The sequence below is a fragment of the Rattus norvegicus genome, chromosome 10 (genome assembly GCF_021556685.1).
Source record: "Rattus norvegicus strain SHRSP/BbbUtx chromosome 10, alternate assembly SHRSP_T2T, whole genome shotgun sequence".
Classification (NCBI taxonomy): Eukaryota; Metazoa; Chordata; class Mammalia; order Rodentia; family Muridae; genus Rattus; species Rattus norvegicus.
In genome coordinates, this window is record NC_141543.1 from 20,726,352 (window position 1) to 20,742,286 (window position 15,935).

The 15,935-nt window shown below is 56.9% G+C and overlaps 3 protein-coding genes across 10 annotated transcripts; 2 read left to right on the top strand and 1 right to left on the bottom strand.

The window, feature by feature from the left end:
• Positions 1 to 221: 221 nt before the first annotated feature.
• On the top strand, positions 222 to 2,140 carry Gng13 (G protein subunit gamma 13). Of its 2 annotated transcripts, none has more exons than XM_087574275.1 (3): positions 222 to 580; positions 1,704 to 1,835; positions 1,960 to 2,134. In XM_087574275.1, the coding sequence occupies exons 2-3, from the start codon at positions 1,738 to 1,740 to the stop codon at positions 2,063 to 2,065; spliced, it is 204 nt and encodes a 67-aa protein (XP_087430401.1). In that variant the 5' UTR covers positions 222 to 580; positions 1,704 to 1,737; the 3' UTR covers positions 2,066 to 2,134. The 2 variants fall into 2 exon arrangements, with proteins under 2 accessions (XP_087430401.1, NP_001129390.1); NM_001135918.1 differs by having other exon boundaries at positions 235 to 275; positions 1,960 to 2,140.
• On the bottom strand, positions 2,079 to 10,089 carry Chtf18 (chromosome transmission fidelity factor 18). Of its 2 annotated transcripts, none has more exon segments than NM_001105773.2 (22): positions 2,079 to 2,317; positions 2,400 to 2,457; positions 2,688 to 2,819; positions 2,904 to 3,048; positions 3,576 to 3,706; positions 3,801 to 3,950; positions 4,034 to 4,258; positions 5,019 to 5,166; positions 5,542 to 5,672; positions 5,742 to 5,840; positions 6,130 to 6,223; positions 6,323 to 6,474; positions 6,566 to 6,689; positions 6,881 to 6,978; positions 7,375 to 7,584; positions 8,151 to 8,289; positions 8,398 to 8,450; positions 8,543 to 8,635; positions 9,035 to 9,203; positions 9,348 to 9,495; positions 9,588 to 9,767; positions 9,905 to 10,089. In NM_001105773.2, coding segments are annotated over 22 exon segments (2,907 nt in total). In that variant the 5' UTR covers positions 9,996 to 10,089; the 3' UTR covers positions 2,079 to 2,180.
• Positions 10,090 to 10,383: 294 nt separating this feature from the next.
• On the top strand, positions 10,384 to 14,280 carry Rpusd1 (RNA pseudouridine synthase domain containing 1). 6 transcript variants are annotated; one of them, XM_087570219.1, is made up of 6 exons: positions 10,384 to 10,514; positions 10,901 to 11,111; positions 11,243 to 11,366; positions 11,547 to 11,649; positions 11,789 to 11,890; positions 13,042 to 14,280. In XM_087570219.1, the coding sequence occupies exons 2-6, from the start codon at positions 10,930 to 10,932 to the stop codon at positions 13,086 to 13,088; spliced, it is 558 nt and encodes a 185-aa protein (XP_087426345.1). In that variant the 5' UTR covers positions 10,384 to 10,514; positions 10,901 to 10,929; the 3' UTR covers positions 13,089 to 14,280.
• The last annotated feature ends 1,655 nt before the right edge of the window (positions 14,281 to 15,935 follow it).

Consider the following 15,935-nt stretch of genomic DNA (forward strand, 5'->3'; position numbering starts at 1 on the left):
ACAAGATTGTCGAACTGGGCTGCCAGCAGTTCTAGCTGACCCAGGAGAGACGGGACTAGCCCTCACTGCTGCATGTCCCACCCCAGGGGAGACCTGCTGTAAGAGCAGCCAAGGGAGCTCTTGGGGTCAGCCCAACCCTGTGAAGGCGGTACCAAGGCCCCAGGTGGCAAGAGTGGGCGGGGCAGCTGCCTAGGCTCCCCGGACTCGGTCAGCCCAGCCTCACTCCACAGATCCTTCGGCCCTTGTCATCTCTGCTTTTGCTGTCTCCTTCAAAAGTAAGTCCAATGAACAGAACCCTCACACTGTGGAGCGAACAGACTCCAGGGCTCTAGGGCTTGACCAGGTAGGGTCCCTTAGGTTAATTCTAACTCCTGGGACCAGGGCAACTGCCTCTGGGCCTCAGGGGCGGGGCGGCCGACAGATCGAGTCCAGCGGCGCAGGAGCCATCGCTGCGCGACGGGGGCGCGTCTGTCCTGCGCCGTGCGCGCCGCCCGCAGTGCCCGTGTGCGCCGCCGTGCGCCTGGCCGGGGGCGTCTCGGGGTGCACCGGTGGCCGGGCTCCGGCGGCGGCAGCAGCGCAGGTAGGGCCAGTGGTGGGCCATGCCCCCAGCCCAGGTGCTCCCATTTGTGGAGGACCCGCAAGCGATCCTCCGCCCACGTGCCTGTCGGCGTGCGGGGCGCGGGAGAACCTGGCAGGGTGGGGCACCGTAACTTGGGGTCTCTGGGAAAGGTACTCTGCAGGAGGCCCCCCACACCCAGGAATACTAGCCCACCCAACCTCTCACCGGTTCCTTGTGAGCCCTGCCAAGACCTCTTAAGAATGGGCCACTCTAAAGGCTGTACCATCGCTAGGTCCCAGACTCTCCCCAAGGCCGCCTCAGCTGCAGTATCCCGGGATAGAGGCTTTGCCCGGAAGTGTCCGGCACTCGGTGCCAGACCCCTCTCAAGGTCGTGGAAGCTGTGATTGGAGGGAGAACCAGAGACTTGGTCTTTTGGAATGCACCTAGATAGGGAGGGGTAAAGGGAGGCCCGCTGTTCTGCCCAAACTGACAGTTCTTCCTGGTCAGGTCTGTGACTGGTGATTGGTGACTGGGTCTGGAAAACACTGGCCTCAGGAGGCTACCCACCTCCCAAGTCCTGGGCTTGCTGAAAGGCCCATGTCCTCAGACCTTCTGCACATACCCCACCCTACATGCAAATTGCAGCCAAATCCAGCCCCATGATTAACTTGGCCTCTTTACCCATGCAAAACAGGCATCCAAGAGGGCCAGGCAGCACCTCAGGGCCCTCATCCCGCCCAGGGTCTAGTTAGAAGTAGGTATGGAAGGAGGATGGGGGTTGCTCTGGATACTCAGGAGTCCATTTTTTTTTTAGTCTCCCTAGGCAGGAATGAGTCTGTCCTCCAAATCCAGGGCTGGGCCTTCTCAGGCTCATTTGCCCAGTCAAGAACGGAAAGTTTGCAGCTAATCAGCCCCACTGGGTAGAGAAGGCCCAGGGGCCTTGTTAGTGCATCCCTGTGGTACTGTCCAGGCCCTTCGCCGACATCATGACTGCAGACCTCAGGAAGGGCCAATGGGCAGCAGGTTCCTCCAGCATCTCCCTCTGTCCTGGGGCTGAGGGTAGGGAGAGAGGTAGAGGCGGAAGTGGGGGTAGGGGTTGGGTGGGGGCTGCAGGACCAGCACTTTTGCTTCTCCCACCCACCAGCCTCAGGCTGGCTACCTCCGACGCCCCCGACGCCATGGAGGAGTGGGATGTGCCCCAGATGAAGAAGGAGGTGGAGAGCCTCAAGTACCAACTGGCCTTCAAGAGGGAGATGTCGTCCAAGACCATCCCCGAGTGAGTGCCCCGTGATGTGTGTCATTTGCCTGCCCAGCCACTGCCCCTTTGTGGGAACCAGGACCTCACACCCCAGTGGGCAGGTGCCATGGGAATGACCAACACTGAGACTCCCCACTTACAGGCTCCTCAAGTGGATTGAGGACGGGATCCCCAAGGACCCCTTCCTGAACCCGGACCTGATGAAGAACAACCCTTGGGTGGAGAAGGCCAAGTGTACCATCCTCTGAGCCTGACCCGCACTCTCTGTTAAGGTGTGACTTTATAAACAGACTTCTCCAGGAGTCTCTGCCCTGGTACATCCCTGTGGGAGTCAGTCTGATCTGATGTCCTGGGGCAGTGGGGCTACAGCAGGTCCCTGATGTACAGGCTGCGCCGAACAGCATTGGAGACACCCTCGTTGAACCGGAACCACACCTCACTCCTGCCCACTGCCACACCCATGCGCCACTCGTCCGTGTCCTTCTGGGGGGCCTCAACCTCTGCAGGGACCAAAAGGTGGCGCCTCAGCAGACCTCAGCCCACGCCTCCACCCCCTCCCTCCCTTCTGTGACCCATACACACCTTTGCTTGGGACTGCCACTTTCCTGATGACCACACGTCCAAAGAAGTCCCTCTCAGGCTAGCAGAAAAGAGGGTCATCAGGTTGCCTGTGGACAAGCAGGCATACCCAGGCCTTTCCCACGTGAGAGGCTCTGAGGCCTCTGAGCAAGGCCTGTGACTAGGGGTACGTCTGCTAACCACTGCCCACTTTCTGGGAGCAACAGGTGGTTCCTTGGGACTTGGGGCAAGCCCCACCCTCTGTTCATCACTCTGCTCCAGCCCCACCCGGCCCCGGCCCCCACAACATACCTGCTCCTGCACGGCTGCTCTCTTCATGATGTGTTCTAGCCGCTGCTCATGGTTACGGGGGGCAGGCTGCCTCGTCCCCTTTTCCCCACTGTCCGTCCGCAGATTTGCAGGCCCTGAGGGACCCTGGTCCACCTGAACAGAAGCATAATGAGAGCCAGCCGGTCCAGGCCAAACCACTAACATTGTTTGCTGTCTCAACACCAGGGCCAAGCTTACCTGAGGGCCACCTCCAGTCCAGGCCAAAGCCTCTGCCCTCCGCATCTTCTCCATTTCAATCTCCCGGGCAATAAGCTGCTTAGCCTGGTAGGTGAGGGGCTTGCGGGCAGGTAGTTCTGGGAAGCGGCAGACCTCCTCCACATTCCTGCCCAGGTGGGTGAGGCAAGATACCGGGATACCGGTCAGCAGAGGCAGGGTCTGCCTGTGCACCAACCCACATCCAAGTTCAAGATCTTGGATGTAGGGTGAGGTCCTGACACTTCCATCCTAACCCCATGGCACTAGGGACCCCCTAACTATAAGTGGAGAAGACGGGGAACATGCTCAGGGCTGCAGGGAGGGAACAAGAACAGGCAGAGACACGGGGACTCTCACTAAACTGCAGGATACCAGAGTTGTTGCTGCTCTGCCTCGAGCCCTCTAGAGCCCCAAGGAACTGTAGACACACAGGCTATCCACCCTGGGATGGATGGAGGTTATTATGAACCCTACACTGAAACCTGGAATCAACACTGTGTCTGACCTGGGATGAGGCCCAGTGCCAGCCACATCTGGGCCAGACCTAAAGTGCAACCCACAACCCACTGGACACTTCACCAAGACCACAGTGGCTTCGGCACGCTCATTGCATGTCCCAGGTGTTCCCCCTGCCCCAGACACAGGGGCACTCACGGCTCCAGCCTGTAGAGGTACTGCCCATCAGGTGTGCGCTCCTGGTGGTAGGTGAGGCTATAGGCAAGCATGGTGCCCACAAGGCTCGACAACTGCTGCTTCTCACGGGCACTGTACAGCTGTGTGCTCACCTGGGGTCAAGCGGGCACAGGTGGGACAACTGAGCAAATGCCTGGAGCCACCTTGGTCACAAACTCCATCCTTTCCCCCGTATCTGACACTCACGGGGCGCAGCTTAGGCGAGAGGACATCCAGGAGCAGGCACAGAGTATCTAGAACAAGAGCCTGCGGGGTGGCCCGGCTGCGAGTGGCTGGTGCCATTCCTGACACCAGAGTCTGTATGTGGTTCCTTGTCTGGCTCAACCGGGTCTGGGCCTAGGGCAGAAAGTGAGCTGGGGCCAGGCGAGCAGAACGCCCCTCCCCCCCCACTCTAAGCACAAATCCAGCAGCTGACACACCTCCTGCTGGCTGCTGGGGAAAGTGATGCGCGGCACGTGGCTGGAGGCGAAGAGCACGTGGAAGGCCGCGGGCAGGAAGGGCAAGTAACGCAGCAGCTGAAAGCTCTGGCCGTGGTGGGCCGCCTGTTCCAGCAGGTCATCGAAGGCCAGCCAGTCAAGGGCACAGCACACGGTGCCCAGGCTGGAGTCCCGAAGCCGCAGGCGTAGAAAGTTGTCAAACAGGCCCTAGGAGGAGTGAGCAGGCCAGGAATCCCTGCAGGAGCAGCTAGGTCCTGACCCTCTGACCCCTCCATGTCCCCACCGTGTGAGCATCGGCCTCAGGACCCTTTCACTAGATCCTGCTCTCCAAAGGCCAAGGTGTAGGGATCAGCTGCCAATACCAGGGAGGGCCCTAATAGTCTAATGACAACCCCGAGACAAGTGGGGTAGCACACGGTTCGGTCTCCCACCCTTCCAGAAGTGGCAGAAAGCTGTATCCTCAAAATTCAGGGTGTAGCTGTCCCAGCCTGCCTGTGTGAATCCAGTTCCTACCAGCCATACCGCATAGCCCCCCCTAAACTGCACATCTCCAGATTGTCAATGGATCCCCAGCTACTAATCCAAAGCCGCTTAGAGCTAGAAGCAGCTTAAGCCAGGCCCTCTGGGGAATAGGGGAGCCTATGTCACTTGCTCGAGTGCATACACCTCTCTACCTGCCCTCCACACCATGGGCACCTCCAGCTAGGATCTAGCCCAGATGTACCTCACAGAGATCTCCAGATGGTTCCCAGTCACCAACCCAAAACTCATCCTAGGATACCTAACCTCCCTGTCTTCTGTCACCTCTTAACATTATTCCTTTAGTTCCCTTTCCGGGCCCGAGGGTCCTTCCTTCCTTGTGGCCCGCCGCTGACACCCTTCACTTTGGAACCCACCCAGGCTATCTCCTGTTCACTATCTGCTCATTTAGTACCAGCATCACGAGAGCTGAGGTGGGCACAAGTACCTGCACAACCTTCTCATGCTCGCCTGCAGAAGTGGTCACACGCAGGATGTGGTAGAAGCGCTGGGAAGCCAAGGTCAGAGAGCCCTTGTCACTGTCATTGAGCAGGAGAGCATGGGTTGGTAGCATCAGGTCCTGGCCCACAAGTCGCCTGCAAGCAGAAGGTGTTGAGGCTGGGGCCACGCCATCCTCGCCACATTCTGCATGCTCGGAGGGAAGTCCTGGCTGGCCTGTTTTATCTCTGAAGGTACAGGAGTCTCTAAGCAGAGCCACCTAGGAGCAAAAGACTCTCTCTGAACTGACTAAGGTAAGGTCAGGGAGGGTCACGTTCTAGGCCACAGATTAGGAGGCTCTAGCCAACTCCCATTGGGGCAGAAACTGGGCTCCCCAACCCAAGTCAGGTCCCTACCCAGAGGACACAGTGAGGCCAAACAGCTGTCCTGGAGCCCTGGCGGCAGCAGGTGGTGTCTAAGGACCCTAGGCAACAGAGGCATCCGGACCAAGGCAGACCACCTGGATTACCTACCTTTGAGCCCTGGGCAACTGGAAGACCTCTTGCCACACAGAGAATAGCCCCTTGCGCTGGTCTTTCAGGCCGACATGGGTGGTCTGCACATCCTTCACGCTCAGCTCCCGCTGGCCCCTCCCATACAGAAACTGGAAAAGGGTGGAGTCAGCCGTAGCCATTCTCACCCGGCCCTGCCTCACCCCAAGCCGTGTGCCCACCTGTAGTGTGTTGATGCAGGCACGGATGTCATTGTCTGTCTTCTCACAGAGGGCAGCCAGTGCACCCGGGTCAGACCGCATGCCGTGCTGCAGGGAGATCTAGAGGCAGGATAAGCTCTAGAGTGTCCGCCCTTGCTGAGAGGACCCACGCCCAGTCTAGCACATCCTCAGAGCCAACCCTGTGGCCACAACCTGGTTCCCCGGATGCAAACAAACAGCCCTGTGCTGGGGGCAGCCAGAGAGGGCAGTACAGTTCCCGTGATAGTACAACCTGACAGCTCAATACAAGGCAGAACCAGGGTGCTCAGAGGGAAGGAACATGGGAAGCGAGGTTGGGATAGAGGCTGCATCTCCCACTGGAAGCTACCCCCAGCCCTGCCCTGCTGACCTCCTGGAGCCGCTGCACCAGCCTGGAGGGCAGAGTTGGTGGGACGTGGAGCAGAAGAGCCTGCTGCTTCAGCTGCCTCAAAGAAGGTGTGAACCTGCAGGACAGGACCCGCAGTGGCCACATGAGGGACAGGCCAGGGCTAGGCCGGCTGACCCTTCTGCCTAGGGAAGCCCGGTCCCAGCGCCACACTCACTGATCATTGCAGATGCAGATGATAGGCCTGGTCAGGAGGCCCCCCTCAGCCCTGCGTCGCCGTCCCCCTGCCGCAGCCACAGCTGTGCCCCCTTGCTCAGCCTCCTGCGGGCCCTTGCGATTCAAGATGCTCAAGAGAACGTTGATCGCCGCCTTCAGGGAGGCACGGAAGAGGTCAGTGAGCCAAAGCCCCAGTGCACCCAGCCTGCCTGCCTACCCGCCCACCTAGGCTGCAGAGGCCCACCGTGGGGGCTCCATCAATCTCATCGATAACCAAGCAGTTGGGCCTCCCACCGGCACCTAGCACCGACTCCATTTGTGTAGCTGCTTCAATGCGTGTACGGAAGGCCTCGGGGCTACGGTCATCACTGGAAGAGCAAAGCCAAGAGTTACTAGGTAACAGCCGCAGGATGTAGCGACTTCAGTTAAGACATGAAAGACACGTCCCAACCACAGCCTACACATCCAAGACCCCAGCCCCATCCACCAGCCAGGGTTTGAGACCTACACCACAGGCTCGACCTCACAGAAGCCCTGGACAAGGGCCTCCACCACTTACCTTGCATTCATCTCTACCACGCAATACCCAGCATGCCTTGCGACCACATGAGCCAGCGTGGTCTTGCCTAATCCTGGAGGGCCACACAGCAGTGCCACCTACAGTCAAAGCAGAGGACAGACTGCCAATCCCTTAGCCTCCAGGGAGCTCCTGGTCAGTAGCCAGGGACTAGAAACAAGGTTGATCATTGTTCCCCATACTCCAGCCATCAAATGAGAACACACGGAATACTCGGAATTTCCTGTCGGTGAGGTGAGAGACTTCAAGGCTGACTTTATCTGAACCCTCAGGAGAGTGGATTTAACTTCAGATTCACAACACTAGCACGTGACGCCAACCCTGGTTTCATCGAACCCACGGGCTCTAGAAGAGTTAAAGATGCCTCATAGATGTCCCCTCCCCCAAAAAGACTATTGCAATAGCACGGGCTTCCCAGAGGACAAATCCCTATGCTCACAGATACGTTCGTACAGGCCCGCCCGGGTGGGGTTTACCTTCTGCCGAGGCCTCCGGCTCGGGTCCAGCTCAGCTTCTAGCATTTCCTCCAGTACCTGCTCATGACTCTTCCACTTGCCAGGGGCTGGGGCCTCCTTCCCAACCCGGGTGGGCTCTACACCGGGTCTGGGCTTCCGGGCAGGCCTCTCATGACCAAACACCACAAGGTCCCATAGCTTCAGCCATTTGAGAAGGCAGCGGTTGGTAAACTGTTAAGAGCAAAGCCTAAGGGACGGGCCCTGCCAGGCCCACATTTTCAACAGACAGGGACTGAGGCTCAGAAGGCCCAGGCACTGGTTTTCAACAGTTTCTCTGAGACCTCCAGTCTCTGAGACCCTATGTTCACCCCAGGACAGCCCAGCACCAAGGGTTGAGGAAGAGGACAGGTTAGGACAGTGTTTCTTAACCTGTGGGTCACACACCCTCAGGAGTGAAATGACCCCTAAAGTCACCTAGGGGTCACCTAAGACCATTGGGAAACGTAGATATTTACATTACGATTCATAACAGTAGCAAAATTAGTTACAAAGCAGTAATGGCAATGATTTACGGTTGGGGTCATCACGACACGAGAAACTGTGTCAAAGGGCCACAGCATTAGGAGGGTTGAGAACCACTGGGCTAGGACATCCAGACCCCTAACCAAGCTCACAGCAGGTCACAGTCAACCAGCCGTAAACTAGTTTTGTGCCGACTCGGTTTCCCCCTTTAGCACTCGGAGTCCCCACATCACAAACATCAAGCCAGTCACACTTGAGAGAGAACAGGAGCTCACGTCATCACTGAGCAGTTCTGTGTAGTGCTGGGGTGCAAACTCGTCCACCCAGAGGCAGTGCTGAGCAGTCTCCTGGCCAGGGCCCGGCTCCTCCTCAGGGGGCCCCTCAAGCATGGCCTCTTCCCCTTCAGACCTGAGGCTGAAGAGAATCAAGTGACTGATTCACTACAGAGGGTTCACAGTGACTGTGCCCACCTTAGAGGCCCAAACCAACAGGGGTTCCTGAGATGGTAAGTGTGCAAGTCACCTATGTAGAGTGTCTGAAAGCTGTTGGGCCTCCTCAAGCAGTTGCTGCCGTCTCTATAAAAACAGGACAGGCTGTGGTCAGGGCAAGTCCAGCCAGCACCCGATTCAATACACACACATGCACCTCCCCATTCCACTAAACCCACCTTGTTGTCAACTTGCTCCTTCAGGGAGGTGAAGGGGACACCCAGAAGGTCCAGCTGGCCACGGCCTCGCCACTGGACATCAGGAAGATGGTTCTGGCCAAGACAGATTTCTCTTCTCTGTAACCCTCCCAGGTCATGGGGGCACCCACAGTACCCTTTCCCCCAGAAGGAGAGATGGAGGGAGAGAAATGAAACCTTGTCTAACCAGAGAGAAGAGGGATACTGCCCTCAGATGGCCAGGTCCAGGGGAGGTCAGCTTTAGGGTGGGGGAAGAGGAAAAGAGAAACAGAAAGCTAATATATGGAGTACAAGCTAGCACTCTAAGGCCGCATACCCCCCAAAAGTAGCATTACTGTCTCCAACACTGGACTACCTGGGTGTGCCTGTTTCTAGCAATTCAGACAGGTGAAACTGGCCTCAGAACCTGCTGAGAGCCCATTAGCAACACAAAAGAACCAACGCCAAGACAAACCCCATGCTATGGACACACACCTGCACCCCAGTGCCTGTGAGGTCAGCCCGAAGCACCAAAAAGGCCCGCTCTCCACACGTGGACGTCACATTGATGTAATCCTCTAAGACAGGGGGCCGTCTCAGAACGGGATTGCGGGGACTTGGCAATGCCTGCATGAGGCCATTGTCGGCACCAGCATCTGAGGGCCTAGGAGGGATGAGCATCTTGGGTCATTTTCCAGTCACTCTCAGTGGGGTGCCTGGTCCCACACTCCTCTTGCCCTCCCATAGGCCTCCACTTCCAGAGCCTCATCCAGGGACAGGTAGAATTACACGCCCTTAAAAAACACACCCAGCATCCCACATCTCAGGGAAGACCTCTGGACTCGGTGGGGGGGTGATGTCCCCAGGAGGAGAATCGGGGTACAAGAACTCCTCTTTATCTGGCTCGAAGTTCAGCCTCTTCACCACGTCCAACCTGGGCCGTTTGACCATGGGGCCTGCAGAGACAGAGGCAGGAACAGGAGGAAGAATAGAAAACTGGTCCTCAGAATTTCCCTACCTTAAGTGCCCAGTCTCCAATAAGACATACTGGAGGGCGCGGGCTGGTCCCTACGAACATTCTTTCTGGTATTGCGGCTGTCATTTCCTGAGGACCCTGCAGGGCAAGGACGTGGGACAATGTCCCCACCAGCGATGGCCTCTTCGAAGGTCAGCGGGGGGCGGCTCGCCGGAGTCTGGAGGGTCTCAGAAGGCGCCAGGTCCCCTGTTCCTGCTGAGACAGAAGTTGACAGCAGCCACACACATCAAGAAGCGAATTCCCAGCTGCTGCCTATCGCCATCACATAGCTCCCCATGCTGCAGCAGGATGCAGCCACAGCCTGGCCGTGACCCAGGACCCGCGCCCACCTTCCAGCTCCGCCAACACTTCAAGTTCGGCCGCGAACTGATTTTGGAAATCATCCTCCACACCATACAGATCTTCCTCGTAGTCTTCCATGGTCCCCGGTGCAGGCAGACCACAGCTTCTACAGCTAAGCTTCCCTCAGAACTTCCCGCGCCACTGCCATCGCGCGCCACCCCTCCCCTCGAGCCTCCAGTACCGCCAATCAACAGCCGGTGTTCCCAGAGGCTCCTGCCATTGGCCAGAGGGGAAGGGCGGGTCTTCACACTCAGAGGGCGGGAGGAGAGAAATAATGGTTCAGTGGTTGAAGTGGAGGACCAAGTACGCTTTCTATTGGTCTGTACAGTAATCTGTCCGTGCGAGAGGCGGGGAAATAGGTGGGACTAAGAAGGTGCGTGCGCAGACCATTCGGGAAGAGCTTCGCCTTCCTTCAGAGGGCGGAGCTCCATGCCGGGAATGCCATTGGCCAGTACGACCATCCATTAGCCAGGTGGAATGGGCAGGGTGAAGGCAGAGCTGCGCGGCAGCCAGGCCAAGACCTGGTTCCTTGTATAGGAAAGCTGAGTTGGATGCAGGGCTGAGACGTGACATCCTGGTCCTTTGGCCCTGTTGCAGGTAAGTCCTCAAGGGTCTACCTGTGGTTACAGGCTGGAGGGAGGTAAGTTAGGGAGCGCCTGCAGTCCTGGGTGGTCCGGGCCAATCAGGGCACAGCAACCCCTGTCGGCTTCCTTGCCTACTCAGAGAAGATCCATAACCCAGCGCGAAGTGTGTAGGGGTGAGCTGGACAACCAGGCTGTTTATTTCACGTCGAGTCAGGGAGAGCTCCCTCACCCTTGAGTCCATGGCAAGTCAGAATCTCCTGACCTTGGCCAGACTCCCATTCCAGAGCTGATCCCCCTGGCCTGGCCCCTTGTGGAAGGCAAAAAGGGTTCTAGCAGGTGCTGGCCCCAATAAGTGTGCACAGAACTTGAGGTCCAGGTCAGGCACCCTCCCACCCCCAGGCTCACTCCCACCTGCGTGCAGCCCCACCATGGAGCCTGGCAGCATGGAAAATCTGTCCATCGTGTACCAGAGCAACGACTTCCTGGTGGTGAACAAGCACTGGGACCTGCGCATTGATAGCAAGACCTGGCGTGAGACCCTGACCCTACAGAAGCAACTCCGACACCACTTCCCAGAGCTGGCTGACCCTGACACTTGCTATGGGTTCAGGTACACAGCCAACACAGAGAGTCCCACTGCAGCATCCTTCCAAAGGATGCTGGGACACTGGACGCTGCCACAGTAGTGCTAACCAGAACACAACAGGGTCCAGCCACTGCTGTTCCTCTGCCCCTTCCCAGGTTCTGCCACCAACTGGACTTCTCCACCAGCGGGGCGCTGTGCGTGGCCCTGAATAAAGCAGCTGCGGGCAGCGCTTATAAGTGCTTCAAGGAGCGACGAGTTACCAAAGCCTACCTGGCACTGGTAAGCCCTGGCCAGTTCCTGGGATGCCGTGTGGAGACCCAAGGCTCATAGCCTACTCTAGCCGGCCCCTCTAACCCAAGCTCCATGCCAGGCCTATGTGCCTACCTAGAGGGTAGCCACATCCTTCTCGGAGGTGGCAGTGTGACCCTGTGAGCTATGTGTGATGTCCTTGCTCAACAGGTCCGAGGCCATGTCCAGGAAAGCCAAGTGACGATCAACTATGCCATTGGCAGGAACAGCACAGAGGGGCGGACCCACACCATGTGCATTGAGGGCACTCATGGTAATAGTAGTTTGTTGTGGGGGCCATGGGCATGTCTCCAAACCCTGCATGGATGAGAACAGCCAGACAGATGTAGACTGGACTTGGCTCAGGCTCTAGGGATGGCCCAGTTGACCCTTACAGTTGCCTTCCCATTTAGGTTGTGAGAACCCTAAGCCAAGTCTCACAGAGCTGCTGGTCCTGGAACATGGGTTATATTCTGGTGACCCTGTGTCCAAAGTGCTGCTGAAGCCACTTACAGGTATGTCCAGGGCAGGGGTCTGCCATGTAAGAAGGACCTTGGGGTATAGGCATTGAGGCCTGCCTGGGTCTATACCAGGCGTGCGGCCAGAGCCACAGCCAGATCTTTGCTGGTGGTTGCATGGTCCCTGGCAGTCACACTGATCTCTCTAGCTAGACTAAGTGTCTCCCTGGCTGTGCCCTCACAACCCACCCCAGACCAATCCCTTGCCCTGAGTCCCAATATCTGATTTATAGCAAGGGGTATAATGAATCCCATACCAAGGGCCTGTTCTTCCTAGTGGCACATATCTGCAAAGCAGCTGCTCAGGAAAGATTCCTTCTTTCCTTTTCTCTCTCTCTCTCTCTCTCTCTCTCTCCCTCCCTCCCTCCCTCCCTCCCTCCCTCCCTCCCTCCCTCCCTCCTTCCCTCCCTTCTTTCTTCCCTCCCCTTTTTCTTCTTCTTTTCTCTTTTCTCTCTGTGAAGACTTGGCTGCCTTGGAACTTACTCTGTAGACCAGACTGGCCTCAAATTCCACCTTTCTCTGCCTCCCCAGAGGGATTAAAAGTGTGGGCCATGTGTGCCTAGCAAGGGATTCATTCTTTAAAGAAGATCAGGTAAACAGGTGTGGTAGCATAGATACGTATTTCTAGCACTCTAGAGAGAAGAGGCAGGAAGAGCAGAAGTTCACACCCATCTTTGGCTGCATGAGACTGTCTCCAAAAAAAAAGGGGGGGGGGGCGGCGACGTGGCTCGGCAGGTGAAGATGCCTTCTGCCAAGCCTGACGACCCAGGTTGGAGTCCCAGACCAAAGTGGTGGAAGGAGAGAAGAGACTCTTAGAAGGTGTCTTCTGGGTGGTAAAACGGTGGTGCTTGCCTTTAATCCCAGCACTTTGGAGGCAGAGGCAGGCAGATCTCTGTGAGCTCGAGGCCCATCTGGTCTACAGAGTGAGTTCCAGGACAGCCAAGGCTGCACTCTTATCTCCAAAAAAGAAAAAAAGTTGTCTTCTGCTCAAGAACATGCAGGAACACAACACACACACACACACACACACACACACACACGATTAAAATGTACTTTAAAAACGTTTTAAGGGAGAAAGAAGATAATTGGGGTACAGTTGTCTGTAGCATGCTTGCTAGCATGCACAAGGCTCGGGGTTCCTTCCACAGCACTGCAGCACACAACAGAAAGCCCAGGGGCTGCCGGGAGGCTCTAAAGCCAACAGAGAACTTGCTGGATGCTGTCAGAGCGAGGGATGTGACAAAGAATGACTCATCCCAGCCTGACCTCCCATCCCTGACTCCGCAGGCCGGACACACCAGCTTCGAGTACACTGCAGCGCTCTCGGCCACCCTATCGTGGGCGACCTGACTTACGGACAGGCTGACGACCAGGAGGACCAACCGTTCCGTATGATGCTGCACGCCTTCTACCTGCGCATCCCCACACGGGCCGAGTGCGTGGAGGCCTGTACGCCTGACCCCTTCCTGCCTGCCCTTGATGCCTGCTGGAGTCCCAGTACCTGCATTCAACCCCTTGAACAGCTCATCCAGGCCCTACGGACTGACCCTGACCCTGACCCGATGGCCAGAGGGCCAAGGCCCTGCAGCCCCTCCACCCCACAGCCCAGGCCAGGTCGGCCGCCTCCTGAAACTGAGGCACAGAGAGCGTCGTGCCTGCAGTGGTTATCAGAGTGGACGCTAGAGCCGGACAACTAAGGACCTCTGAGCTTTGGGGGTCAAGAGCTGCTAGACTCAGCAGCTAGGAAGCCATGATTGCTAGAGGACAGGGTACTCAGGCTGTAGGAGAGATGTCCAGTAGGTAAGTCTTGCCCTCAGCATTCCTCCAGGGGGAGCTAAGGCCGTTCCTTCTGGAATAGCTTTCTGCCTCCTTAGCTTTACCCCAGGCTGGCCCAAGCCCCTAGCCAGGAAGGGCAAAGCCAGGAGCAAGGATCCTCCAGGGCTTCACAGCGCCTGGGAAGGGCCATCCTTCCATTAGCCCACCTGGACTTGGGTCCCCTGCAGCCCCCAGCCTGTCTCTTGCTGCCTGCCACTGTCATGTGCCTTTGCCTTCCTGAACTCTGCCAGGGCCTCACCTCCTCTGCCTGCATCTAGCGCTTGGCCCCAATGCATGGGAGTGCATTGGAGCGTCTACAGAGGCGTCCTCCACACGCGCCCGTCCCTCTAAGCCTGCCCTGGATGCTGCTTCTGCTCTATGGGCTCCTAGTTGGAGCATTGACCATGTCACCACCTGCCTGGCTTCCACATAGCCATAGAGTATCAGCGTCAGCCTTTGGGTCCTCTCCTGGGAGCCTTCTGGGCCTCACCTGACCACCACAACACAGCCACAGCACCCTGGCTGCAGCTAGGGTCTAGGATTAAGAATAAATGTTCAGTGATCAATCTCGAGAGTGGCCACGAGCTTATCTGTTGTAGGGTACCCTTGACCCTTCCTTGCTGAACCTGGCAGACCTCCAGCCCATGACTGCTTAGCAGGACCCACTGTAGACATTAAGGTCATGGCTCCTGCCCTTCCTCGCCTCATAGGCAATGAGAAAACTTGCATGGGGCTTGGGGGTTCTTGGTAGGGACCAGAAGATGAATCATATGCCCAGTACCCAGAAGGCCCATCCCAGTTAGCATGATAGCAACTTTCAACCAGAGTCTCTAGGAGAGCTGCTGTTCATGTTGGCCTATAGCCAAGTGCCCAGAGTCCCAGTGCTCATGGAAGGGACGTCACCAACATTCCCTACGAGGTCACCTGGCTACTGCTTAGTCCCTCCCCACTGCAATATGTCTCCTCAACTGCCCCCACACACAGGTTTGGACTACAATTCCCATGGTGAACTGGACCAGAAGCCATTGCCCACTAGATCTTGGTAGAGATTTCAGGAAAGTTAGGACCATGAGGTCCTGCTTCTGCTTCCTGTGCCTCAGTTTCCCAATCTGCAAAAGGAGAGCTTGGAGTTAAATTGGGAGGCCATGCTAAGCCCCACTGAGTCCCCATTGGCCACTCACCAGCTTTTTTTTTTTTTTTTTCTTTCCATGGGGAGATACCGGTCTTTTCCTGTTTGTTCTACCTCAGGATGTCCCTCACTTAGCACAGGCCTAGTCATAGTGGTGATCGGGTGGGATGTCTACAGACCCAGGCACTGGGTGCTCCCTTCCCTCACAGCCAACTGCAAAGCTCTTCCCTCCCTTCAGCAACTGTCATACCTGTTATCACCACACAGGGGCACTGCTGGGTCCTGTTACCAGCATGTCTGCAACTGGACCCTAAGGCGCGTGCCCCACAGCCTGTGATCTGTAGGGAGTTGGGCTGGGCCAACTGCACACCTCTGTGGTTCTCAGGACTCCATCCCTGCCAGACCTCAGGCAGGGATCTATCTATCAAGACTCCCAAAAGGCTTCCCTCAGGAAGTCCAGCACCAACAGGCACAGGCCCAATACTCGGGCAGTACCTGCATAAAGAATCTGGTTTCACACAGGAAAGAGCCACTGTCTCTGGGAAGGCAAGCCAGCAGCTTTTTTCATCCACCAATGGCAGATATCCCATTTCAAAGAGGAAGCAAGCCTGGGGACTTAGCTCAGCTTAGCATTCATGAAGCCCTGGGTTCCAACTGCAGCAGTGCCTTCGAGCACACAAACCAACAAGCAATCCTTCACGTGGTGGTGCACACCTGTAGTCCCAGCACTCAAGGGTGGGAAGCAGGAAGATCCCAAGTTCGAAGTCATCCTCAGCTACACAAGTCGGAAGGCAGCCTGCTGGAAGAGCTCCTGTTTTAAAAAGCAGTTTTTGGAGGGGCTGGAAGGATGACTCAGTGGGTGACTTACTTGCTGTGTAAGTGTGAAGACCTGAGTTTTGATTCCCCCAGAACCCACGTAAAGCCAGACATGCTAGCTCACAATCCCAAGTTTCTACCATGACATGGGAAGTAGAGACGGGAGGCTCCTCAGAAGCATGTGGGCCAGCTAGCCTGGTGTACACAACTTTGAACTATATCTCAAACAAGATGGAAATGAGGCAAGAACTAACGCTTGACAGGACTGTCTTCTGATCTATA